Below are 27,517 nucleotides of genomic sequence, written 5' to 3'. Positions count from 1 at the left end.
TCTCTTTTCTCCCTCTACTGGCCGACAGACTAACAAAAAGCATTCAGAGCTTTCTTTTGGTTTTCAGAGACATCCTCATCTAAAATTCACCCAAACTTCCAGCTTTGACTCATCTTGAAGGTAGAATTAAGTGAGCCAACACAGCTGCATTAAAGACCTGCACAAGGTGGAGCACAACATGCTGTTCTGGGGCTAACTTTGGTTTCAACCCTTGTCTAGGAACTGTCACAGGAATATTCTGGAAAGCTCAATGTCCATCAGTGCCTTAGAAAATTCCCTGAGAGTGAGTCTGGGACACCTGGCTGCCTGGGGCCAGGCTGAGCGTTGTCACCCCAGCACTGCAGGGCCACCAGGGTGTGGAGGCTCCCCTGGAAGTCTCCAGCCCAACCTCTGCTCAGGGCAGGGTCACCTGAAGCAGGTTGTAAAAGGTTGTTTCTAGTGAGGTTTTGAATATCTCCAAGGATGGAGACTCCACAACTCTGGGCATCCTGTTCCTGTGTCTGGCCACTATCGTGGTAAAAAAAAAAGCTTTTTCTTATGCTTCATTAGAATTTCCTATGTTTGTGCCCATTGCTTCTCATCCTTTCAGCATGCCAAAGGGACACCTCACAAATATTGGTGTTAAATGCTTTTGCACCCCGGAGTTTCAGCCTTTTCCTTCTAGCTTGCCTACTGCTTTATATTTCCCAAGAAGCAATCTCTGGTTATAAAATGAGATGATATAGCAGCAAACACTTTTTCAAGTCTGCTTCTGCTGAAAGAAAGCCTGTCCAGCTGCATTAAGAGAAATATGAGCCTCTTAAAGCTGCTCACCCCTCAAAGAGAAGGAAACTATATTCTGTTCTGTCTTAGACAATTTAGAGCAGCCATTCTAAAACAGCCTTTAGCATCTTGAAAGCAAACATGCTCTCAACAAGGCTTCTTAAGAAAAAAAAGGACCCCCATAAAAAGCATGAGTAATAAAAGATACTCCCTTAAAACAGCTGGGGAAATAATGGGAGGTGTCCTGGGCTAGAGTTAAATTTTGCTATCTTTTTGACTACTGACACCTCAATGCAACTTCAGTGGGGTTTGTCTCTCTCCTGGGCTGTGGGGGAATAATTTGGAACAGTCCTGCTTTAGATTTAGTACACTTTTTGTACTGACACTGAGAAAAGCAGTCTTTAACCATCTCTTTCACCCTCAGGAGGGCATTTTGTCTTTCTTCCCAGCTTCTTGGAAGTTTTTGGTCTCTGGCAGACCAAAAGTTTCACAGCTTTTCTTCTGGGAGAGTCAGAAGTGTATCCCATGTGTTGTGCTAAGATGGAATCCTCTGTCTTGCAGGTTCTCCCCGCTACTGAAAGCAGGTTTGGGGTTGTAACCTACAGCACGTTTGGCAATGTTTTATATGGTGATTCTAATATAGCACCTAGCAGTCTCTACCTCTCCTTCCCACCCAACTGCAGTTTTTTCACAGGACAATTGCTCTGCCTCCATAGATCACAGGAAATCCTGTGTGTGGAGCAGGAATATCCCATCCAGGCTACACAACTCTTTGGGACTGGCATAACTTTCACCATAGCAGTACTTGTTGTTCTGAGGTACTTTTTAAATTTCTGCAGAGTTTTGTGGTGGCACAGTTCAACCATCCCCTTGCCAAGAGAAAAATTAAATCTCTTGGTTCCTATCGGAAGTGTTTGCAGTGAAGTGCCACCAGTAGATAATTAGCCATAAGAATATAATGTGGATATTCATAAGCAGTGACAAATAAATTTGTTGGCCTTTTTTCCTGGTCAAGTATGAAATGTAACTGCAATGTAACAGCAAGGGAGAGGGCCCCTGAAACACTGGTTATTCTGCAGTGCCTGTTATGGCTGCAGAAAGTTGAATGCTTTGGAAATTTTTGCAGGGAAAGGAATACAAAGGATTTTAAGACGCAGCAGTGTCTGTGAGATGACATGAGATGAAAAATGCCAAAGTTCTATATAAAGCTTTCAGGTTCATTTCTCTCCAAGCACATCATCCATCAGATGATGAGCTCAGAAGTTATGGACTGCCACGTTTAACACTGGAGAAGGAATCCCTGGAGAGATCAACAAAATCCAGGACTGTTTCTTACCTATACAAGAGAATATGAAATACTGTGTTTTCCACTCCTAGGGCTGCTGTGTTTTTCTTGTGCTGGCTTCCCAAGAGATCCGAGGGTATAATGAATTGTACTGGAAAAGCAGATTTGTCATTTTGTTGAAATACCCAGGTTCAAGTCTGGAATAGCAGATTTTGCTGGGAAGAGTGATGAAAACCTCGCTGTTTCTGGAAAGCATTGGACCAGGGTGTGGCAGCCATGGGAAACACTCGCTGTCACACGTGTGGGACTTAGGAAGTCATTCCAATCAGCTCAGCAATAACCTCTGCCTTCTTTTCTTTCTGTTTCTAGAGGTGTGGCCCTCCGAGTCGAGCAAACCTGATTTGTGCTTCTTCAGGGTAAAAACTCTTTGCTTTCCCAGTCCCCATCCTGCTGTCCATCCACTTGAGAAATGTGGGAAGAGAGGCTGTCATTGAAGACAGGTAAAAAAGCTGCTCAGGACCTCAGCCTTCTCCTGATCTATTGTTGCCGGTTTTCCAGCATTGTTTGTTTGGGGGACAGAGCTTGATATCAGTGAACAGCTGTCCATAGCCTTACTCAACGCAGTGTTCCTTTGAATTTAGAAGGCCTCATTTATTTTCTGATGGTCCCTTTTCCTAAAAAGGCAGAATATCTCTTTTTCTTAAAAAAACCCCCAAACCACCCAACTTCCCATGAGCAGCTTCCCAGCTGGTAACACATCCATGGAGCAAGAAGTACTGTGTGTGGTAAAATACCTCCGCATACTAGATTTCCTAGTGCTGTTAAATTGCTTTAGAGCATCAGCTTTGGCTGTTATTAGTAGAAAAGGAGTGAATGAGGAGTTTGGGCACTTTTCTTGAAGACTTGTTTACAGTTGTTTTAATCCTAACTGCACTGTAATTTGTGCAAAGAGGGGCCTGCCTAAGTGGTGGCAGCACAGCCTTCCATCTCTGCATTTATCTGAAGAGTTTGGCTTAGGAATAGTAAGACAGAGTTGCTGCCACTGCTGTGATGTTCTGAGAACCCACCAAGCCAGCCCACTAAAACCCACAATTTCTCCCAGACCAAAGCTGCCAGCAGCTTAGACTCTGGCTGCCCTTGGAGCCTGACATTGGGTTAAGGGAAGGTTCCTACACACAGACACATTTTTGATGTACTTTGTTAGGAATCCTGGTGAGCCATAGGATTTGAGCTGCCTCAGACTTGGAAATAAGTCCCTGTTTTAGAAGCTTCAGTAATTACTGAAGTTCTGCTGAGATTCAGCTTGTCAGTAGCATCTTCCCATCCATCCTGGGAAAGTCGGCACAGTTTTTCCCCTGGAGAGATGCTCCAGCAGCACTTGGAAGTGAATGTTGGGGATTCATCCATAGGAAAGGTTAAATGTGTGATCACTGCCAGGCTCTTGGCAGCGCTGAATTCCCAGCTAAGAGAAGAGTAGCCACAAAAATTGTCCCTTCCAGTGCAGCAGCTGCTTTGTGCCAGCGCCTATAACCTGGGATTTATCCTGATTGTCTGACTCTGGAGTCATTGAAATGCTGGAGTATGGAAAACAGACCAGACAGTGGATTGACCATTTGCATCCTCTGGTGGTTTTTGGGAAGGGCACAGCAACTGGCTGTTTAGGGAGAGGGGCCACTGCTTCCCAGTGAGGTATGGGAAAGGCAGCCCAGAGGACATGGCTTGGGAACTGCAAGCTGAGAAGCAGCTCAAATCCACCTTAAACTCCTGAAATAATCCTGTTCCACCCCCATTCCGTGGTCAGGGACACCCTCCTGGGATGCCCATGGAATATGCTCTCTGTCAGGCTGGTGAAACAGGTGGGGTTTTCTCCCTGAGCCCAGTGGCAGGCAAGAATGGGGTTTCCATGGGAAGAAGCCTGGGAGCTGCATTTCCAGAGCTGGGAGGCTCCAAGCCTGGAAATGTTTCCAGATGTTTCTTTGGTTCTTTCCAGAACTGGGCATGATGATGTTTCTCCCCAGAGTGAGGTGGTTTTCCCTGCATTGTTGGGATTATACACTTGGTGTTTAAGGGCTCTGTTGCCTCTTTCTCCTGAATGGAAGAGTGAGGAAATGGGGATACTTCTGGCTGTCACAGAGATGTGGGAACACCCCAGTTCCAGTGAGGAATCTGATACCCAGATGTGTGTGCCTTGAGATGGTCTTGCCTGTTGTTTATTCTTTAGAGCCCATTGGAGTGCTGGCCTGGATTTGGGAGGAGCCAATTAGCCTGGAGCTGTGAGATTTTTCCTGTCAGAAATCCATGATGGAGATGTTCTTCCTGGCTGTCCCAGAGGGAAGGAACAGCTTTGGACTTGTTGCAGCCACATGCTGTGGATGCATCCTCTGAAGACCAGTTTGGGATTGTTCCTCTGACTCTGCCCCTGACCCATGGCTTGCAGGGAGTCTCCTGGTCTTGTGGATATACCCAGGAGAAGATATTCCAACAGGTGCCTTTTGAGCCAGTTCCAAACCCAGTAAGTCACATTCTGTGTGAGCTGTCCCAGTGGTGGGATGGGAGAGGGAACACCCTCACACTGCTGTTTGAGACATTGCAGATGGGAATTGGGGCCAGCTGGGCATTTTAGAGCAGTGAGGCCACAAGGTCAGCCTTGAACTGCATCCCCAGGGAATGCCAAGGCATCCCATGCCTGTGGCACTCGGTAACACAAGCCTGATGTGGAGCAAAAAGAGGAGGGGGGAAATTTTGGGATAATGGGAAGAATGGAATTGGGATTTCTGGAATGGAATTGGTAGTTTGGCTTGGAAGGGACCAAAAAGAACCTCTGGACTCTGTTATCCCATCCTATGGCAAAGAACACATCCAAAACTGCCTCCTCACCTTCATGGAACGCCAATGGCTTTTGGGGGCTCTGGCAGGAGCACCTGGAGACCAGGTAAGAATAGAAATGGGATTGTTTTGGCTGCTGTTGGATGTTGTTTTCTCAAGATGTTCCTCTGATTGATGTTTTCACAGTAGATTTCTAGGCCTTGTTTGAGGGTGATTCCAAGAATTTGGAAGTAGTTGGAAAAGAGTGAGGAAAAAAGGTGACCCTGATCCATTTCTAGTGATTCCAAACTTCTCCCACAACACCATTTTGGGGGAAAGCTGGTTAAATTATAAAGATACAGAGGAACAAGTGTTGTAAACCCTCTTGGCTCTCTGACAGAGCAAAGCTTCCAGTAATCCCAGTAGATCTCAGAGAAACTGTGGGATCATGAGGTTTTTCAGGAAAGGAAAACAAGGACAGAAATGAGGGACTAGGCTTCCAATTAATAATTATTTGATGGGTGTAGGAATAATTTCTGTATGTTTGATGCCTCCCTTCATATTCCTGGATTTTTTAGATTAGTACTCCACTGTCATCCAGCACAAGTGGCAGCAAATGGAGGCCATTTTCCATGGGAAAAAGAAGTCATTTCTCCAAGGGCTGGGTGTCAGCCCAGAGGTGGCATTTGGGGCTGTAAGGGCCTGCAGGATGCTAGTTGCTGGCAGCTTTGGTTTTGGAGAAATCCAGCGAAGTTCGCAAATTTTTAGGTTGGCACCCCACTGTCATTCGGTGCAAGTGGCTGCAAATGGAGTTCGTTTTCCATGTAAGAAATAAGTCATTTCCCTAGGGTCTGGCTATCAGCTCAGAGGTGGCGTTTGGAGCTGTAAGGGCATGCAGGGTGCTAGTTTCTGTCAGCTTTAGTTTTGGAGACATCCTGCAAAATTTAAAAATTTTTAGATTGGCACCCCAATGTTGGCCATTGCATGTGGCTACAAATGGAGGCCATTTTCCTTGGGAAAAATAAGTCATTTCCCAGGGTCTGGGTATAAGCTCAGAGGTGGTGTTTGGGCCTGTAAAAGTGTGTAGGTTCCTAATTGCTGCCATCTTTAGTTTTGGAGAAATCTAGAGAAGTTTGCAAATTTTTAGGTTGGCACCCCACTATCATCCAGCATGAGTGGCTGCAAGCGGAGGTAATTTTCCATGGGAAAAAGAAGTTATTTCTCCGAGGTCTGAGTATCAGCCCAGAGGTGGTGTTTGAGGCTGTAAGGGCACAGAGGGTGCTAGTTTCTGGCAGCTTTAGTTTTGGAGAAATCCTGTGTCGTTTGCGAATACAGGAGGCTGCCTCCCGCTGTCGGTTGGTGTGACAGGATGTGAATAATGGTCAGTTTCCTTAAGAAATAGATCTCATTCCTGCAGTGTCCTGTGGTCAGGTCACAGGTAGCGTTTGGGGCTTCAAAGTCAGTCAGAGTTGTGGGAAATAGTAAAGGAAAAAAGGTTTTTAGAAACTTGGGAAATGTAGGCTTTAGAAACAGAAAGAGTAGAGAAACTTAGTTTTAGTTTTTTAGTTTGAAGGTAGAAAAAGTTATAATAGTATAGGAAGCAAAGATATGAAACAATAGTTTGTTTTAGGCTTGGTCAAGATAGATTTTAAGATTGTAGAAAAATGTGTTTAGCAAGATAGTAGAAGGCTTTAAGTTTAATAATGGTGTATTGTTAATAGAAAGAAGATAAGTATTGTGTGAAGTAACTGTATGAGTTTTGGTTAAAACAACTGTCTGTAAAATGTTATTGGTTAAAAAGTTTTTGACTTTAACATTTAAAAGTTTTTAACATTTAACATTAATAAAATGTTATTGGTTAAAAAGTTTTTAAGATGCTCTGTAACAAAGTAATATTAGGCTGCTGTTGGGTGTATGTGATCTTTGTTATTTTTTTTTATTGTTTCAACTATATAATGGTGTTGCAAATAAAGCTTAAGGAATGTACTCTAGAAATCTTGTTTTGTTTGTCAGGAGAAAAAAACTATGTCAACACAAATGGTGCTCCTCCATAATCCTCAGTATAAAACCCTGTCACATCACAATACCAAAAAAACTCAAACAAACAATAAAAGATAGCTTCTCCTTATTTTGAAAATGTAGTGAAAAATATTTTTAATTCTTATAGCCTTATCCCAACAGATTATCATAATGTAACTTCTCTGATTTTACCTAATTCACAATACATTTTATAGGATTTAGAATAGAAAACACTTCTCAACAAGCTAATTGAAAAAATATGTGAATAGGCCTTGTACTCATTTGACTATTACTCAATTTAGTAACAAAATCCATATGACAAAACCAAAGACCAGACAACTAACCTACCTAAACCTGCACTTAGGGATATTAAAAATTACTACAAGAAAAATATTATTCACTATTGAACCAACAAATACTCATGTAAATGGTTACTCTACAATAATACAAAGTGAGTCAAAAACGCACAGTACTTTTAAAATCAACTAACACAAACTGTTAAAAACCAGCATCCAAACACACTCCTACCTTCTTAAAATCCTTACTTTTACTAATATCAATGAAGAATACAAAAAAGTTATTCTAACTTTACCTAACCAACCTCCAACTCTTCCTCAAATACTTTCAGCTTACAATAAACTTAACACCCCACAACACTTCTCTAAAAGTATTCATTCATATTTTAGTAAACAGATTATACAATCTGAAGAAAAATAAAGAAAAAAAGCCAATAGAAAGAAGACAAGCAAGTATTTTGTGAAGCGGGTCTACGTGTACTTTTAGTAACTGGCTAAAACAACTGGTTTGTGAGCTTTAGCAATATGCTATTGGCTAAAAAGTTTTTTTAAGATGCTCTGCAACAAAGACATCTTTGGCTGCTGCTGGCTGTATGTGAGTTTTGCCATCTTCCTATTGTCTCGACCACATAATGAGGCTGATGCTGAAAATAAAGCTCATGAGAGCTGTGGGGGAGAGTGGCAGAGACTGGAGAGGAAGTGCAACACCAGAGCTTTCCAAGGAACACCTGGCTGATCAACCTCCAGGACCTGTGGAAAACATTTTCCAGCTGAGTTTCGACTCCATCTGTTCTTGTGTTCCACTCACAGACCTTTCAGTCATGGTCAGAAGCCGCTCTGGATGCAAGGACCCCTCTTTTTTAAGGGAGAAACAGATAATGAAGACCTTTCCATGATTTGGAAGCATTTTTAGGTATGAGAGACTTCGATTTTTAAAAAATCCATGAATAATTTACCAAACATTACCTAATTCCAACAGTTGATTTGGCAGATTTTTTGTTGTATCAAGCAGAGCCTTCAGCAAGTGGTTTATTAAAATTTAGAGCAATTTTCAGCAAGACTAAGTTGACAGCCAGAATAACAGAATCGGGCCCTGGTGTGGTGCTGTGCATAGAGCATTGAAAATACTCTGTACCTCTTTGCTGTGTACATGTGCAACGAGAAAAAGGCTTGGTTTTGCCTCTCACCTGCTGAGATCCTGCCTACCTGTCTTTGTCATAGGGTGGCACTGCACACTAAAATATAGAGGACACTCCCAAAAAATACGCAGCTGTTTTTGCAGCAGGCCTTTGACATAACTTGTGATCATGTGGTGGATTTTTAGGCTACCCAGAGTCTTTTTAATTTGTTTTCTTTTTGTAAAAGTATTGCTGTTGTTGCTGTTTGGTTTTTTACGGAAAGTTTTAACTACCTGAAGAGAATTGCTGGTATGTGGTACCAACCCAGAGTACCAGGAAATAGAAAACAGTAAAGAGAAATTAAGGAGCAGAACAAAATGGTGAGGGAGACCATTCTAGCAACAGAAGTGTGATCAGTGCACAATACAGAGAATTAAAAAAATAAAGTGGCACTGCCACCACACCCTGAAGTCCTAAAGATCCAGCTTCACACACAAGTTGTTCTCCCAGTGGAAAATGTTGAGGAGAGGAGTGAATGTACTCTGCATCCAGTTACTTACCTGTCTGCTGTAAACTGCTTGAGAATCTCTTAAAATTATCCACTTGAAAAAAAATCTGACTCACCTTTCATTTTGTGGTCTTAAATCTCACCCTAACAATGATCAGAAATCATCACTGCAGTGCAGTTTGAGATCCAAATTCTACTGCTTCCACTCAGATGATATTTGCACAAAAAGTTAAGGAAAGTACCACATCTTTTCAAGATGCTATGGCAGAGACTGTATCTGCTTTGTGTATTTCCCCCCCTTTACCTCAATTCACTTAATGATTTTCCTCTTTTTAAAAAAATATTATGTATGCAGTGTCACTATTGATAGCACTAGAAATAAAGAATCTTCATCTTACTTCCCAGGAAAGGTAGAAAACATCTGTTTATTGAATCATAAGAAAGGAAAGGTCTTTGAGAAATTTACCACTTGTTTACACAAATCATACCTCTTACACTCTTCAGTTGCATTTTTTTATAATGGAAACAGTATGGAGAAGCAATGAACATCAAATGCAGCTCACATGAAATGACAGATGCCAGGGGTTTATTTTTCTTTCTTTTCCAATCCAACGTCAAACATTCGCTCTCATTTTACTTGCTAAAAAGAGGGAAAGAAAAAATAATACATTAGATTAATAAAATGCACATAAACCTCAACAGGAATGGATATGGAAAACAAAGTGTTTGGATATGTCCAAAAGGTCTCACTTCTGACAGGTAATCCCTGTGTTTGAAGGGATGGGTTTTGAATTCTGATTCGGAAGCCCTCCTAAACTAGTTTAATCAAACATCTGCCGTGCTCTAAAGAATAGGGATTATTAAGAATATGGCTGCCAAAGAAGATGTATTATTCTTAGCCAATTGTCAACATCATATTTTGTGAAAAATCCCTTCCCCAAGATTTCTTCCCTGGGAAGCTGAGAAGCCTCAGAGAAAAACAATATGATCTCACTTGCTTCTCCTGTGTTTTGCGGCTTTGGAATGAGGTTTGGAGATTGTTTATCCAACTGGTCATTGTTTGATTGGTTTCATTTGAATTGTTTTCACTTAATGACCAATCAGGGTCCAGCTGAGTCAGGACTCTGGCGAGAGAGTCGGGAGATTCAATATTATCTTTCTAGCCTATGTCTGCATCCTTTCTCTATTCTTTAGAATAATTAATATAATATAATATAAAAAATATAATATAATATAATATCATATAATATATTATATGCTATATTATATATGATATAATTATATACTATGTTATATATTATATGCTATATTATATATGATATAATTATATACTATGTTATATATTATATGCTATATTATATATGATATAATTATATACTATGTTATATATTATATGCTATATTATATATGATATAATTATATACTATGTTATATATTATATGCTATATTATATATGATATAATTATATACTATGTTATATATTATATGCTATATTATATATGATATAATTATATACTATGTTATATATTATATGCTATATTATATATGATATAATTATATACTATGTTATATATTATATGCTATATTATATATGATATAATTATATACTATGTTATATATTATATGCTATATTATATATGATATAATTATATACTATGTTATATATTATATGCTATATTATATATGATATAATTATATACTATGTTATATATTATATGCTATATTATATATGATATAATTATATACTATGTTATATATTATATGCTATATTATATATGATATAATTATATACTATGTTATATATTATATGCTATATTATATATGATATAATTATATACTATGTTATATATTATATGCTATATTATATATGATATAATTATATACTATGTTATATATTATATGCTATATTATATATGATATAATTATATACTATGTTATATATTATATGCTATATTATATATGATATAATTATATACTATGTTATATATTATATGCTATATTATATATGATATAATTATATACTATGTTATATATTATATGCTATATTATATATGATATAATTATATACTATGTTATATATTATATGCTATATTATATATGATATAATTATATACTATGTTATATATTATATGCTATATTATATATGATATAATTATATACTATGTTATATATTATATGCTATATTATATATGATATAATTATATACTATGTTATATATTATATGCTATATTATATATGATATAATTATATACTATGTTATATATTATATGCTATATTATATATGATATAATTATATACTATGTTATATATTATATGCTATATTATATATGATATAATTATATACTATGTTATATATTATATGCTATATTATATATGATATAATTATATACTATGTTATATATTATATGCTATATTATATATGATATAATTATATACTATGTTATATATTATATGCTATATTATATATGATATAATTATATACTATGTTATATATTATATGCTATATTATATATGATATAATTATATACTATGTTATATATTATATGCTATATTATATATGATATAATTATATACTATGTTATATATTATATGCTATATTATATATGATATAATTATATACTATGTTATATATTATATGCTATATTATATATGATATAATTATATACTATGTTATATATTATATGCTATATTATATATGATATAATTATATACTATGTTATATATTATATGCTATATTATATATGATATAATTATATACTATGTTATATATTATATGCTATATTATATATGATATAATTATATACTATGTTATATATTATATGCTATATTATATATGATATAATTATATACTATGTTATATATTATATGCTATATTATATATGATATAATTATATACTATGTTATATATTATATGCTATATTATATATGATATAATTATATACTATGTTATATATTATATGCTATATTATATATGATATAATTATATACTATGTTATATATTATATGCTATATTATATATGATATAATTATATACTATGTTATATATTATATGCTATATTATATATGATATAATTATATACTATGTTATATATTATATGCTATATTATATATGATATAATTATATACTATGTTATATATTATATGCTATATTATATATGATATAATTATATACTATGTTATATATTATATGCTATATTATATATGATATAATTATATACTATGTTATATATTATATGCTATATTATATATGATATAATTATATACTATGTTATATATTATATGCTATATTATATATGATATAATTATATACTATGTTATATATTATATGCTATATTATATATGATATAATTATATACTATGTTATATATTATATGCTATATTATATATGATATAATTATATACTATGTTATATATTATATGCTATATTATATATGATATAATTATATACTATGTTATATATTATATGCTATATTATATATGATATAATTATATACTATGTTATATATTATATGCTATATTATATATGATATAATTATATACTATGTTATATATTATATGCTATATTATATATGATATAATTATATACTATGTTATATATTATATGCTATATTATATATGATATAATTATATACTATGTTATATATTATATGCTATATTATATATGATATAATTATATACTATGTTATATATTATATGCTATATTATATATGATATAATTATATACTATGTTATATATTATATGCTATATTATATATGATATAATTATATACTATGTTATATATTATATGCTATATTATATATGATATAATTATATACTATGTTATATATTATATGCTATATTATATATGATATAATTATATACTATGTTATATATTATATGCTATATTATATATGATATAATTATATACTATGTTATATATTATATGCTATATTATATATGATATAATTATATACTATGTTATATATTATATGCTATATTATATATGATATAATTATATACTATGTTATATATTATATGCTATATTATATATGATATAATTATATACTATGTTATATATTATATGCTATATTATATATGATATAATTATATACTATGTTATATATTATATGCTATATTATATATGATATAATTATATACTATGTTATATATTATATGCTATATTATATATGATATAATTATATACTATGTTATATATTATATGCTATATAATATATTAACATATATTATATTTAATATAATATGGTATAATATTATATACTAGAGTAATATCATAGCATAATATAATATTTTATATTATATGCTGTATTATATATGGTATGCTATGCTATGCTCTGATATGATATTACATGAGCATATGCTATGCTCTGATATTATATACTATGATATTATGATATGATATGATGATATTATATTATTTATATGATGTGATATGATATGATATGATAAATCCTTCTACGAACATGGAGTCAGATTCATTCCTTCATGCCACGGGAACCCCAGAAGATACCACAGTCTTGTGGTATTGGTCTTGTGGTTTGTACAAGTCAGACTAGAGAGTGACACAGAGCGGTGTGGCCATGCTGCCGCATGCCATGAAAATCTCCATGCTGGTATAGATGAATTTATTGGAATCACAGGACTGCTCACCACCTCCTCTAAATAAACTGGTGTGACTTGCACATTGGAGACTGCTAAATTTAAACTTTCCCCCTTAATCTTTGGGCTTAGTGTTTTGGCTAACTGCTTTATAGAAAACGCTGACCATAAGGGTTTAGCTGATGGACTGATGAAGGGGCCTTGAATTTGATTAAGAAATCGGTAATTTAGGTGCTCTGTGCATCTGCTGCCCTCTTCTCCTTGCAGCACAGGCAGAGCAGAGCATGTGCCTGGGAAGCTGCACCTTCAAGTCAGGATTGGAGAGAGATGCACAGAGAGGCTTGCACAAGCTAAAGCTCACTTACATGAGGCGGCTTGGGCCGGCAGCCTGGCTTGCTCTTTTACAAGAAGCAAGCTTTGGGCAACTGGGATAACAGTGCTTGAAGCTGCTGCAGCAGCACATTCCTGTGAGTGCCTGTCAGGCTTGAGAAACCTCAGGAGGGCTGGGTTTGGATTCTGGCTGCATCGTCACCTCCAAGTCCCTAACAGCGTTTGGAGCCACAGGAGCTCCGGGAGTGGTGGTACCCACCTGCAGGGCCCTGCCCTTGGTCTCGATGGGCAGTGTCACTGCAGAGATGGCACAGATGATGCACACAGAGGAGAAGAGACACAGGGCTCCCAAGAAAGAAGCACTCATAAGAACCTGCAGGTCAAAGAACATCAAACAGCAGCTTGTTGGTGTGGGGGGCTGGCACTTAATTAGCAATTAAGAGTGGACAAAGGGTCACAAGTGCCTGAGAGACTCCACAATAGAAAAAATAGTATCTTGGGAACCTTAAGGGCTTTCAGGAAGTATCAAATACTAGTGTATTAAATACTAGTGAGCTGAACTCTGTGATGAGAGTTACTCAAAGCTGCATCTGGCAAGGACCACCCAAGCACTCTGTATACAGGGTTGGGAGGGAACTGATTACATCATCCCTTTTTTTTTGGATGAATTTCAGGGACATCTTTGTATTTGATGGTAGTGTTCAGCACAATGTTTACCAACATTATCAAGCATGCTCTTACTTGTGATATAAATGGAGCCACCATTGCTCCCACACGGCACAATGCCCCACTAGTCCCCATCCCCAGCGCTCGCATTGTGGTGGGATAAACCTAAAACAGGCCAGAAATAAATTAGATTAGTGCAACAGCAATCTGCAATAGTTGTACTGTTCTCTTTCTTTTTAAAATTTTTCATCAGAGAGACCTATTGTGTTACCAATGGCTGCTAGTGGGATAAGATGTGAAAAGGAATAAAAGTTCTTTAGGCCTCATTTGAGCCATTACAAATCTCTCATTTTTTGCTCCAAGTAAAGTTTTAGGGCAAGTCAAAGTTGGATGTGATTCCCCTTTGTTTAGCATTTGTTTAGCACCACTACCACCACTTTATTTCCTGGCTCTATGATCAAAATCACAGAGGTTAGGTTGGATGGTGAAGGAAAATTTTTGTTTCTACTGATTGACCCCCCTGTATCTGGGAAGCAGGAAGAAAAGATATTGTCTGCAGCATTCAAGTCTGCCTATTCATTTTTATCAACAGCACCTTTGTTTAGAAGGAAGAAAAAGAACAACAGATCCCAGTAAGAAATATTCAGGCTTAGAAGAATGTGCTTAGAAGAAAAATATTCAGGCTTAGAAGAATGTGCTTTGTGTTGTTTATCTTTCACACCTCCCCAACACCTGTGCCAATGAAACACTTAAATGTGAATTTTACTGAACTTTTAGTCCTCTTAATATCCACAGATTTTAGCAAGTATACTCATATAAGCCTTTTTTAATATTTTACTGGGCCAAGCAAATTAAGTTGTTAAGGAATAGTCCAGGCACTTGGCTCAAAAGATTTTGATTATTGATTAAATTGTGAGTAGAATTGATTTATGGCGTGGCTGTTACAGCAATGGTCTTTACATCAACAGCAACTTATTCAAAACTGCTAAAATTGTGGTATTAAAGCCAGGTGCAAGTTTAAATATTACAGTGCGCTATTAAAAGTGCAAGGGAGCTACTTCTGTTTGCTTTGGATCATTTTAGTCAATTAACAAGGAAATCGATTTAACACCATACAATTTTTAAAAAAAAAAGAACAACAAAAAAACGACAACAATTTAAACTTAACTCGCAGAACTCGTGGATCCAAAGTTGTATGAAGGAAAAGCTCTTTAAAGGATTAAAACCTTTTGCAGACAAAACATAGCAATTCCCATTAAGTGAAAAGAATCATACATATAACCCCATGTACTACCTCATATACTACCTCATACAGCCCCTAGAGTGCTGGAAAATATTCCTTTTAGTGGTAGTCTGCTTTCTCACTGGGGGGGTTAAATAGGGGAAAGATTGTGGGTTTTGGAAGACAGTGGTATACCAAACATCCTCAAAAATAATGTTTTATAGGAGCTGAGTGCCAGCTGGCTTAGTATGGCGCTGCTCTTCCATCTACTCCTGTCATCTCCAAGCTGGTTTTGTGATTCCTTCTTTTACCTTGCATATGAAAACACTGCAGCCAAGACGCCAGAGATACACAGTTCTAGGAAGGTGACTTTTAACTAGTCCACAAGTTAACAGGCAGCATTCCTGGGTATACACAAATGGTGTTTGAAGCCTCCAAGCAGCTCAACATACCTCAAGGAGAACCCACCTCTGCTGTGTAAATGTAGATGGTGTTGAAGTTGGCTGAAACCAAGGCACGCAGCATGAAGAGAAAGCCAACCATGCCTGCCCTGGAGATAAAGCCATGTGGAGCAGAGTTAATGTCACTGAGCAGCATCAGAAGAGATGCCAGAAAGAAAGAAAAAGGAGAAAAAAGGGAATGAAAAATATAACTTCTTTCCAGTGCATGTTGTTCACACATTTTTTAATTTTCTGGACTGTGCCAGAAAGCAGCTTGTTGGATGCTTAGGGGAAGCCATGTGGGCTCAGGAGTACAAGTGAGCCCCTCTGCACACCACCGCACCACAGAATCTGCTGCCACAGCTTTCCCAGGAAAAGGAGAGCCTGTCAGAGGCTTTTCTTAGACCTACAAGAATTACTGGCCTAACAGGCTGGTGACCTGAGAATACCAGAGGTCCTGACCTCAGCATTGCATACCCTCAAACAAGACCCATGGTCTCAGCCAGAGTACCTTGAGGTGCAGATATTAAGGAGAAGAAAGAATAGAGCTGTACATCCCATGGTGATACACAGGCTTAGACGTCTTCCGAGGAGATTGATGCTGAGAATGTTCACAGGATTCACTGGAAATAAAAAGGAAAACCATAAAACATTTGATGATCTAACTGCAATGATTGTCTGCCTTGACAGACCTTACACAGTGTGACTCAAAGATACCTGGTGCCTACCAAATATCCTGTAAAATGCACAAACCCTATCTTCCTGCCCCTGCACCCAAAGTTTGTGATTTGCCCCCATGCTCCTTGTGTTTCACCCTTCCCCACAGATGGTGAAGCCTGTGCTTCTCTGAAATTGGCTGTGCTGAGCCAGGACACCAATGTCTGTGCTGAGCCGTGCAAGGAAGGCACGGCCTGGTAAGCAGCACAGGCCTGGGTGGTTTTGCTCCCTCTGCTGTTCCAGATTGCAAGGCAAGACATATTCTATTACCATCTGTATGGCAGTTGACTTTTGTCAAGTGGGCAGTTTGCCTTATCTCTCTCTCTGAGTGATCACAATCACTCCTCCCTTGGGAGGGGACATCTGCTGATAACAGGCTATTGAATATCAGTGCATGACTGATAAGAACTGTAACATCCCATTGTGAGATGTGAGCCCAGAGGGAGGAGCCAAGCATTGCTACTCAGATATAATCCGGAGGTTGTGAAACACCAGCACAGCTTCTCCACTGGATTTCCCAGAGGAGCAGCTGCCTCTTCTTCCACTGGATCTTTGGAGGAAAAATACACTCTTTTCTACAGGACCCCCTGCTCCAACAGAACCACACCTGATACTTCAGAGGACTGCAGCCACATTTCCAATTGGACTGCTACCAACACCCTGACCCACAGGGTGTCAGGTTGAGTTCTGACTCTGTCAGTGTTGTTTTAGTGTACTGCATTGTTTATTTTATCCTTTTAATTTTTTTCCTTCCCTGTTAAAGAACTGTTATTTCCTGCTCCCATATCTTTGCCTGAGAGCCCCTTAATTTGAAATTTATAGCAATTCGGAGGGGTGGGGAGGGTTTACATTCTCCATTTCAGGGGAGGCTCCTGCCTTCCTTAGCAGACTCCTGTCTTTCCAAACCAAGACACTCTGCCCACAACCCAGCCTGAGGTGTGTCCCACTGAGTGCCCTGCTGAGCCAGGAGCCACAGGCTCCTGGGTCTGTATGTCCCAGAAGCTGCCAGCAGTGCCCAGTTCGTGTCAGCCCCTGTCACCGAGTGCAGGCACAGCTCAAAGCTTTGCAGCAAGCACCGTGAGAGGGGAATGGCAGGGCAGGCATGGGGGAAGGGGTTACGTGCGATCTCCCCGGCTGTGCTGATGATCATGCTCTGGTAGGCAGCAGGCCCAAACAAGCGGCAGTGGCAGGGGCTGTGGCTCTCCTCAGAGGCATCGCTGGGGTCCTGCAGCGCTGGGGCTGCAGAGCCACACACAAGGTCCCGCTCCAGCAACTCAGCACTGGCCAAGATGACGCCGTAATAAGCGAAAGCGATGCCAAGCCTGTGGGGAGAAATGCTGCAGTGAGGTGCAGCTGGGATGGGGAAGGTGAGGAAACTCAAATGCAGCAGGTTTGGGGTGCCCTGGAATCACTGCTGTCACCATCATATTTTATGAAAAATTCCTTCACCACGATTTTTCTCCTGAGAAGCTGAGAAGCCTCAGAAAAGAAATGTGAACAATAATGATCTGATTGCTTGGAATGTGGTTTGAACATTGCATCTTTGATTGGTTCCATGTGAGTTGTTTTAACTTAATGACCAATCATAGTCAGCTGTGTCACGACTCAGGCATTATTATTCATTCTTGTCTAGCCTTCTGATGTCTCCTTTTTCTTTCTTTAGTATAGTTTTAATATATAATTATAATTATAATTATAATTATAATATGATTATAAAATAATATATCATAAAATAATAAATCAGCTTACTGAAACATGGAGTCAAGATTCTCATCTCTCACCTCATCCTGGGGACCCTCACAACACCGCAATGGTTGGTGACCACACTCTGCTGCTGCTCGCACCAGCTCTGCATGATGGAACTCCTTAGCCTGAGCAGAGAGGTGGCTCAGGCATCCACCTGGCCACTGGTCACCTGTCCCATGGCACTCCCCTCCTACCTACATCCAGGCACTGCTCTTTCTCAGTAAACCTCACCCCAGCTCATAGCTCAGCTTTGTACTGGGTTTGCATGGTCAGGTTTTGGTAGTGGGTTGGGACTACAGGGGTGGCTTCTATGGGAAGCTTCTGGAAGCTTCCTCCATGCCTCACAGAGCTAATGTCAGCTGAATCCAGCTGCTGACCAAGGTAGTGCCTTGGGGATAACATTTGTTAGAACTGGAAAAAACCGTGCAAGAGCAACAGCAGCCAGAGAAAGAAGTGAGAACATGTGTGAGAAACATCTCTGGTGTGAGAAACACCCAAGTCAGTAAAGAATGAAAGGCAGGAGGTGCTCCAGGTGCCAGAACAGAGATTTCCATGCTTCCCATGGTGAGGCAGCTGTGCCCTGCAGCCCATGGAAGTCCACAGTGGAGAAGAGATCCACCTGCAGCCTTTGGAGGTTCTCATGCCAAAACAGGTGGATGCCTGAAGGAGGCTGTGACCCCATGGGAAGCCCATGCTGGAGCAGGCTCCTGACAGGACCTGTGGGTCTGTGGAGAGAGCAGCTCATGCTGGAGCAGGTTTGCTGGCAGGACTTGTGACCCTCTGGGGGACCCAGGTGAGGGCAGCCTTGCTTTGTCATTATCAAGTAATTCAGAATACGCCTGATCATAAGCAGGCTGAAAAGTAATTTTCACTTTTTTATCCCCCCTGGCAGTTTCAGAAATGAGCAGCAGAATTTGAGCCACCTGGGAAGGCAGGGAATGCTGGGGGGGATGGAAATGCAGACCTGAGAATATACCAGGAACTCCTGGGACAGCTAGGAGACAAAGAAAAATAAAAAACCAAAAATATATTTCATAACATTCAAAGGGGAAAAAAACCATAAAAAATTCAAGGCCTGACTTCACAACATTTTGGGTCGATGGGTTCCCACAGACCTATTATTTATACATTTCCATTCCAGAGAGCAAAGCCAATGAAACATGTATTACCCTTGCATACAGCTACTGGGAACACTGCATATGGAACCTGTCTCCTCAGCCTTAATTTCCCCCAGGGAGTAGCACTGGAAATGGTGAATGTGTTTCTGTCAGAGCCCCATCTCAGCAGTCCTTTGGCCATCCCTGGGGAGAATAAGTTTTCCCCAAGCAGGGAAGGAGAGCTGCAGGCACAGAGCTGGTCCCGCTGCAGTCAGGTGTGGGCTCTGCCCCGTGGCTCTCCCCTGGCTCCCAGGAGCTGCTCTGTCCTGAGGAAGGACTCACAGCACCATCCTGCAAGTCCAACCCTTTTCTGCCTAAGTTAACAGCAACCAGTCAGGGTGTCTGAGGTGTGGTCTGAAACAGGACAAACCTATGGTGATCCGTGTCCCTTCAGCTGCCAGGGATCTGCAGCCACCAGCAGAGGCAGAGTGGTGTCCTGTTAAAGGCAGAGTCAGTGGGAGAATCCTGCTCCCTGCACACTGTCAACCAAGAGAATGAGCTGATAAGCAAGAGACAAAAAAACCCACAAAATTACCATATGATCCATATCTGCAAAGTGGTTCTCAGGTATTTGGGGTGGATGAGGTCCTTGAATCTTCCCCTTCTTTCCTGAAAATCATACAATAGAAATAGAAGTTTCTATAAAGGCATCTGTGAGAGCAGTTGTCACGCCAGGCCCTCCTGTGCTCCCCCTGTCCCCAGGCTGCTTGTGGCACAGACAGAGCCACAGATGGTGCACCACAGCACCCAGCAAACCTCCAGAGAGCAAAGCCCTGCTTCCCAAAACATACCCACAGGAAGCTGCGCTGCAAAGGATGGAGGAGCGGAGAACATCCTGAGCTCTCCTGGCCCCAAAGGACACCCAGATCTGAGCAGTCTGGTCCCATTGTGACTGTGAGGGGCCCTGGTTGCTGTTGGGGGGCCAGCATTGCTGGGGCTTCTGTCAGCTCCCACTGCCCTGGGTGGTGCTCTGCCTGTGAAACAAGCTTTTGGACACATACATCTTTCTGGGGGCCTGAAGTGCCAGTGAGCAGAGACTGGCAGGTGCTGGGGGCCCTGCCTGGCCTGCTGCCCTCCAGGGTCCCACCACCAAGGGAAGACAGGTTAACCTGGCTAGTGTGGGTTGACTTTATTTTTATTTTCCTCATCATTGGTTAAGCCTGAGAAAGGGCAAAACTAACAACAGCCCTTCCCACATCCAATGTGGGTCCATTACATAAATTCAATTGAATTACAGGGAAGCTTTAATCCTAACTAATTCCAATACAATAGGACCATCTTGCATGAATTGCTAAGGACAATGCTCAGTGCCTGTGGGATTGAATATGAAGGAAAAAGATCCAGGAAAGGGATTTAAAAGAGATGAATAATTTTGAGGCCCTGAACAATGGATTTGTTTTATCTTCCTGTCTTGGGGCTCAAAGGAGCCACCTAAGTCCTCCCACCCACCAGTCAGCAGGGCCCAGACTGGATGAGAGGGGGAGAAGTCTGGGGGGAGCCTGCCCCCACCCCCTGCAGCACCCACACATTTGTTTGGGCATTTCAGTCCAGCAGCAATCCACTCCTGAGCTGCTCAGCTGCTCACAGGTACAGGTGGTGCTATCAGTGAAAAGGTCTTTCCTCCTTTGACCCTCTTCTGCTGCTCTGTGGCTCCACACTCAGGATCTGTGGTCCTGGGACGCAGTGGACAAGCCAAGCCAGGGGCTTGGAGAAGCCTCTGGAAGTGCTGGGTTCACCTCATGGCAGGGATCCTTGCAGCCTGCCCAGCCACAGCCCTGAGAGGGACCCCAAGGGACAGTTCCCAGATCCCATGGCAGAGGGAACACCCCTGTAGGACGGGCTGGCAATAAGGAACAGCATGCTTTGCCAGTAGGCCAAGGAAGCAAATATTTTCTTAGCCCAATATTTTTCACAGCAAAGAAAAAAAGAGCAGAAAATTCCATTCCATTTTGAAGGCCAAGGTTACTGTTTCTCCAAAAGAAAACTGACATCATCATTACTTTCAGCAATCGTTTGGAAAAGAATCAGGCAAGGAGGACGAGAGAGGCACAGCAAGATGTGGTTGGCAGTCCCACTCCCTCCCTGAAGCCCAGATCTGGCAGCCCTGCCTGGGGTGGATGGGTTGGACAGCCTGGACTCACCTGGGCAGGCTCCCTCAGGTGTCCCTCTGGCACGGCTGCCCCGTTGATCCTGGCTATCCTCTGCAGCGTGGCCAGCGCAGCCCCCGTGTTCCCCGTGGACACGTTGTACCGTGCCGACTCCGGGATGAACTGCAAGCAGAGCAGGAAGCCTTTCTGCACCTCTCCTGCCCTACTCACAGCCTTTCTGCACCTCTCCTGTCCTACTCACAGCCATTCTGCACCTCTCCTGTCCTACTCACAGCCTTTCTGCACCTCTCCTGTCCTACTCACAGCCATTCTGCACCTCTCCTGTCCTACTCACAGCCTTTCTGCACCTCTCCTGTCCTACTCACAGCTCCACATCATGCCCAGGAGCCTGCTCAGGTTGGCACAGGGCACCCCATGAGCTGGAGCAGCCTTCTGTCTGTCCTTCCCTGCCCGCCATGCCATGGGGTACTCTGTGTGCCCCAGCCTCCCGTTCCCAATCTGGGGGGCTCACCCTGCCCAACAAACCCATTTGGTGGTCCAGCTCCCAGGGGTCTGCCACTTGATCTGGGTCAAGTGCTTGTGAAAGGTGAAAGCCAAAGACACAGGTTTAACAAAAACAATCCTGAATTAATTGACATTCTAAAATGAGATGAGGCACATATTACTTGCTGAAGCAAAAGTTTTGGAAGGCACAACAAGGCCATTTTAATAAAAAGGAAGAAGTGGTTGAAATGTAAATCGTCACTAGCATTTGGTGCTCTTTCCAAAATAAAATAGTTTTTTTAATTGACTCTATTAAATTATAAACAATTACATCTATTTCACTCAAATGTAAATTAAAGCCCCCCTTTTTAAAGAGTATGTATACTAACTCTGTCTTTTCTTTTCCCCTGGATTACAAACTTCAGCTATCCAAATTTTCTGGCAAAAATAATCAGGGAAATGAAACATCCAGGTTATATGGGTGACACAGCAACCTTACATTTGCCTGCCCAGGTAGCACCCCAGATGGATTTGTGCATTCACCCAGCTGCAGGAAGAGCTTTTCCATCTCTATGGCCTCCAGCAGCCACAGCTGAGCACTGCAGTGCCCATGAGCCCTGCAGGCAGGGATTTTCCACATCACCCTCCACAAACCAGATGGTTCTCATGTCCAAGGCTGGTTTTCCTGAAGCAGAAAGAAAGCTGGGGAAACTGTGGTTCACCCTGGCACTCTGTGAACACTTCACTGAGGCTACTTTCCTCTGCCCTAGAAAATGTTAAGGCTGAAGAGAGTGTGCTGTACCCAGCATTAGACTGAAGGTATTATTTGCCATTATTTTCATACGCTATCTAGCCTGTCTTCCTCTTGGTGCCTGGCCCATCACCACAATCCCTGGGTGCTGTTGGCAGCTTGGACACTGGAACCTGGGCTGCTGGAGGACTACAGCAGACCAGTAAAGCCAGGCCATCACCAGCAAGGTGGCATCTCCCAGCAGCTGGTCTGCAGCCCCACCAGGACTTCAGGACCTTACCAAGCTGCTGTGTGAGAGGACTGAAGAGGAGAAAGGAGGACACAAGAAGAGCCCTAGGATGAAGGGGGTGCAGGACAATGGTGTCTGGGGAGACATCAGGGCAGTGGCAGTACAGAGGGGAGTGGAGAGTGGAGATCTTCCTACCTTGAACACCAGGATGAGAAGGATGCCAGGGATGGAGGCAATTCTGATCAACCACCGCCAGCCAATGGTTGGGTTCACCACTGATGCCAGGCCAATGATCAACAAGGATCCTGCCAACCAAAACACCTTTCCAAGGGAAAGCAGGGGGTTAGAACATGAACACAGGGCAATGATTTGTTTATTTTCTTCCCTTCTGGTCCAGTTCTGTGGATAGATGTGCTAGGGAATGTTGAGGTTCAACTGAGCCATCTCATGGCTGTCTGAAAAGCTGGGCTTGGGTGGGAGGAAAAAAGGGAAAGACAAAAGTTTGGGGAAGGACAGTGAAGGTATCTTAATTAGCTCCAAGTAAAAACCAATGATTTGCTGTGGATACAATTGTACTTAAAGCCACTGCTTTTGTCCTTTCAGTCACTTCTCTGCTAATGCTCATGCTCATCAATTTTCCTGTTGTTTAGGTCTCCGCAGGGAAGCAGGAGATTTGCAAGCTCAGAAGGCAAAACCAGGCCAGATTTCCACTGCTGGAAGTTGGTGGCCCTCCAGTAGGCTCAATGCCCAGCTATACCAACAGTGAATCTGGCCTCTCATCTGCCAGTACATTCCTTTCTGAAGCTCACTTGTTGCCATTAGGAGACACATCCCTTTCCAGGAGACCACCCCAGGGAGTTCAGCCACAAATCACAAAAGCTGCAGCAAGTTCATTAATATCCTGAGGACAGAAATAACAAATTTCTGGGGAGAAATACAAGATTGTTCTTCCATAAATCTTTGTGTTTCTGATAACACTTTGGTAATGATGTCCTGGGATCAGGTTGCAGTGAAAAGTAAATTATTCCTGACACAGAGAGTTTGGTTGAGCAGTGGGATGGATTTGTGCACTCAGAGGTGTCACCACTGGTCATCTGCACATACAACAACTGCCCACTGCAGAAGTCTGCAGTAAGCAATGGCCCAGCAAGTGGGCACAACCCTCCCAGCATGTGTCAGGCCAAATTTGGGACTATCTGTGCTAACCCTCCTGTGCAAAGCCCCTGGCAGAACCTGAGCAGGGAGAGGAGCAGATTAGGACCTCACGTGGGAGTCACTACATAAACCACTTCTTATCTCTGGGAGTCCAAAGAGGAGGGAGGGGGGATACACCTCACTTGGAGTGGGCTGGGAATGCCACCAGCTCCAGTGCCTGCCAGTCCATCAGTCCTGCCCCCATTAGACCAGGTAGCCCCATTGCCAATAGGACAACCAAGAGTTTGGGTGTCAGCCATCACTCAAAGTCCCCATGAAATGTTTGGAGCATCAAATCATTTGAAAAGATATTGCCTCTCTCCTGTGTATGTCTTTAATAACACAGATGCCACACTCCGAGGCACAGGAGGCAGTGGACACTCGCTCAGACCCAGACAAGTGGGATTAGTCTGGGAGAAGTGCTGATGTGCTGGAGACATGGCTTCCAAACTGTGGTGGGACAAATCTCCTGGGACTTGGAGACAGAAGAAACAGTGATGTGCTCACTTTTACCTGAGATAAGGGCAACATGTATCCCCGATATTTGGTGGGCAAAAATTCCGTTTTTATGATAAGTCTAGAAAAAAAGGGGAAAAGGTAGAAATAAGGTTGCAATGAGAATTCCCATACAAATCAAGTAACAGTTCAGCTCAACTCATAGAATGAATACCATCCCTCTTACCATCCCTCTTCTTTTTATGATAAGTCTAGAAAAAAAGGGAAAAATTAGAAATAAGGTTGCAATGAGAATTTCCATACAAATCAAGTAACACTTCAGCTCAACTCATAGAATGAACACCATCCCTCTTACCATCCCTCTTTCACCTTGAGCACCCAGAGACAAGGAATCCCTGTTCAATATGCCTCCCACTCCAGCACCAAATTACATGCAAGGGAAACACGAGGCATGAATCCTTTCCAGCCCATGGCTGTGGGATACAAGCGGGTAAACACTGCAGTCTATACATCAGGAAACCTATGGGAAGGTCCTGTGGGGTAACTGAGGTGTCAGCACAGGCATAGACATGTTCGTAGAAATGAACATTTTAGTAAAGGCTTCTTTTCCATGAAATAAGGAAAACTCTGTTCCACTTTTTAAATGGTTGGCATGCCCTTGGGGCATGGGGTTCGTGGCACAGGCATCTCTCTCAAGGTCCCCAGTGTGAATTGTGTTTCCTTAGCTGGACAGGGAGAGAGAGGTGGGAAGAGGCCCTCAGTGGCTCTTTCTGTCTCAGCCAGTGAAGTGTTTTATAAAATGTTCAATTTCCTTTCACCCTCATGAGGCTCAGGAGCAGTCTCCATGGCCAGGGAATGGGGGCCTTCCTGTGAGGGAGGCTGTGCCAGCAGCTCAGCAGATGCATGATCCAGGTGCAGGTGCCTTCTCCCAATAGCACCTCTCTCCTCTATGTCCTTTCCTTCAGCAAAGGGTTTTGGGTCAACGTGACCAGTTTTGGTCTTTCCTTTGTGGGCAGCAACCAGGCTTTGAGAAACCATGGATGGTGCTGAAATGTTTCATTTGTTTCCATAAGAGAGTCAACAAAAAAATCCCCCTATTTTTCCATCCCTAGAGAAGTGGTTGTTAGTATTGTGAATGTTTCTTCCCCACATCCTCCTTTCTGCCCCAACAAGACAAAAACTTAATTTCAGTGGGAACATTTCACATAATTCAAAAATAATTTTCTACTTAAGCAGAGTTGTTGTGACTTTTTTTTTTTAAGGAGGAAGCAGCCTTTACTCATCTGTTACCTGTCTAATTGTTTTTATATGTGTTTAATAACCCCTCTGTCACCAGTTTAATGAAAACCAGCTGCCCCCTCTATTCCAGGCCTCAGGAGTCCTTGGGAGCTGCAAATTAGGCCAATTGACCCGAATTGGGTGAAATTACAGAATGGCTTTTTGTTTGAAGGTGATGTGGGAATTTGGTCGCCTTTCCCCTTGCAGCCCCTCCGTTACCTTCTCGGGAAGGCGGCTGGCTCAGCCTTACCCTTGCGCGTGGCCCGACACACCGCCTCCCACCATGGCCCGCAGGAACACAAACCAGGTGTAGGACGGGGCAAACGAGGTCAGCAGGGAGAAATAGGCTGCCCAGAGGAAGGAGAGCAGCAGGATCTGCAAAAGGGCAGGAATTAGGGTCATTAAGGCACGGGCTCAGCTAGATGCATGGCTCCTGTGGAGTGCAGGAAAAGGACGTGCGGCCCCCAGCAGCCACTCACCTTCCAGCGGCCGTACCGGTCAGCCAGGAGCCCGACCACTATGCTGAACACCATGTAGCCAAAAAACACCATCTGAGGGGAATTGGAACACAGCTGTGGAGGTCCCATGCCCAGCTACATGGGGCAGCTCTGCTCTTTGAGCTGTGGGTGAGCTCTGTGTTCTCAGGGCAGCAGGATGAACTGTGGCGCCCAGAGCCACAAGGGAGAGGCTTTCAGGGGATGGCTTCCTTTGTGTAGGCACTCACTGCTGCAGCCCTCAAAGCTGGGGCTGGGTGGCAGGGCTTTCAAAACAAGAATGTGGAAGTGGGGATTTGCTTTGACATTACTTGCTCTGGGCCTGGACATCTGCTCTCATCAGCTTTATTTCTGATGTCTACAGTTGTGGCACTGTTCTTGTCCCTGTAAAGAGACCCTAGGAATTTGTTTGGTTTGCTGGGAAATGTGCTTTCCAAAACCCATGGTGGTACCCATGACTATGACCACATGGTGGAGGACCTGTTTGGGGGAGCATGAGTCACTCACTGTTGTCACTAAAGCCACCTGCCAGTCTTGGAGCTGCCACTCACATCGGATGAGAGGGGACACAACAGCTATCAGCATGATCTCCATGGCTTCAACCACCTTTGGGAGCAAGTGTGTGCGTTAGCAAGAAGGGAAACCACAAGAAACCCACAGGGAAAAGTCTCTCAGTCCTACAAGGCCTGCAGCCATGGCAGTTCCAGCATGTCAGAACTGTCCTGTGAAGCCATGGTATCTCCAGAGTGGTCTGAGCCCTGTGCCTGATCTGGGTGACAGGGAGGAGAGAAAGGAACACCTAGAAAGCAGGTACTCTGTGTATCTGGGAAGTTTGGAAAGAGTCATCCTTGGCAGA

At 41.6% G+C, this 27,517-nt stretch overlaps 1 protein-coding gene across 1 annotated transcript in view; it reads right to left on the bottom strand.

The window, feature by feature from the left end:
* Positions 1-27,190, bottom strand: part of SVOPL (SVOP like) — a 38,783-nt gene extending 11,593 nt beyond the window's left edge. The window contains exons 1-12 of the mRNA XM_031057018.1: positions 27,169-27,190; positions 26,647-26,718; positions 26,418-26,542; positions 24,947-25,010; positions 23,435-23,560; positions 21,810-21,938; positions 20,204-20,277; positions 17,885-18,087; positions 16,560-16,671; positions 16,077-16,158; positions 14,462-14,551; positions 13,980-14,093 (exon numbers count right to left, since the gene is read on the bottom strand). Coding sequence (XP_030912878.1) covers positions 13,980-14,093; positions 14,462-14,551; positions 16,077-16,158; positions 16,560-16,671; positions 17,885-18,087; positions 20,204-20,277; positions 21,810-21,938; positions 23,435-23,560; positions 24,947-25,010; positions 26,418-26,542; positions 26,647-26,718 — 1,191 coding nt within the window. The 5' untranslated portion in view covers positions 27,169-27,190. The remainder of the gene's footprint in view (positions 1-13,979; positions 14,094-14,461; positions 14,552-16,076; positions 16,159-16,559; positions 16,672-17,884; positions 18,088-20,203; positions 20,278-21,809; positions 21,939-23,434; positions 23,561-24,946; positions 25,011-26,417; positions 26,543-26,646; positions 26,719-27,168) is intronic.
* Positions 27,191-27,517: the final 327 nt, after the last annotated feature.

The sequence above is a fragment of the Geospiza fortis genome, unplaced genomic scaffold (genome assembly GCF_000277835.1).
Source record: "Geospiza fortis unplaced genomic scaffold, GeoFor_1.0 scaffold10, whole genome shotgun sequence".
NCBI classification, from domain to species: Eukaryota; Metazoa; Chordata; class Aves; order Passeriformes; family Thraupidae; genus Geospiza; species Geospiza fortis.
The sequence above is the reverse complement of the archived record's forward strand: the minus strand, read 5'-3'. Positions and strand labels throughout refer to the sequence as shown.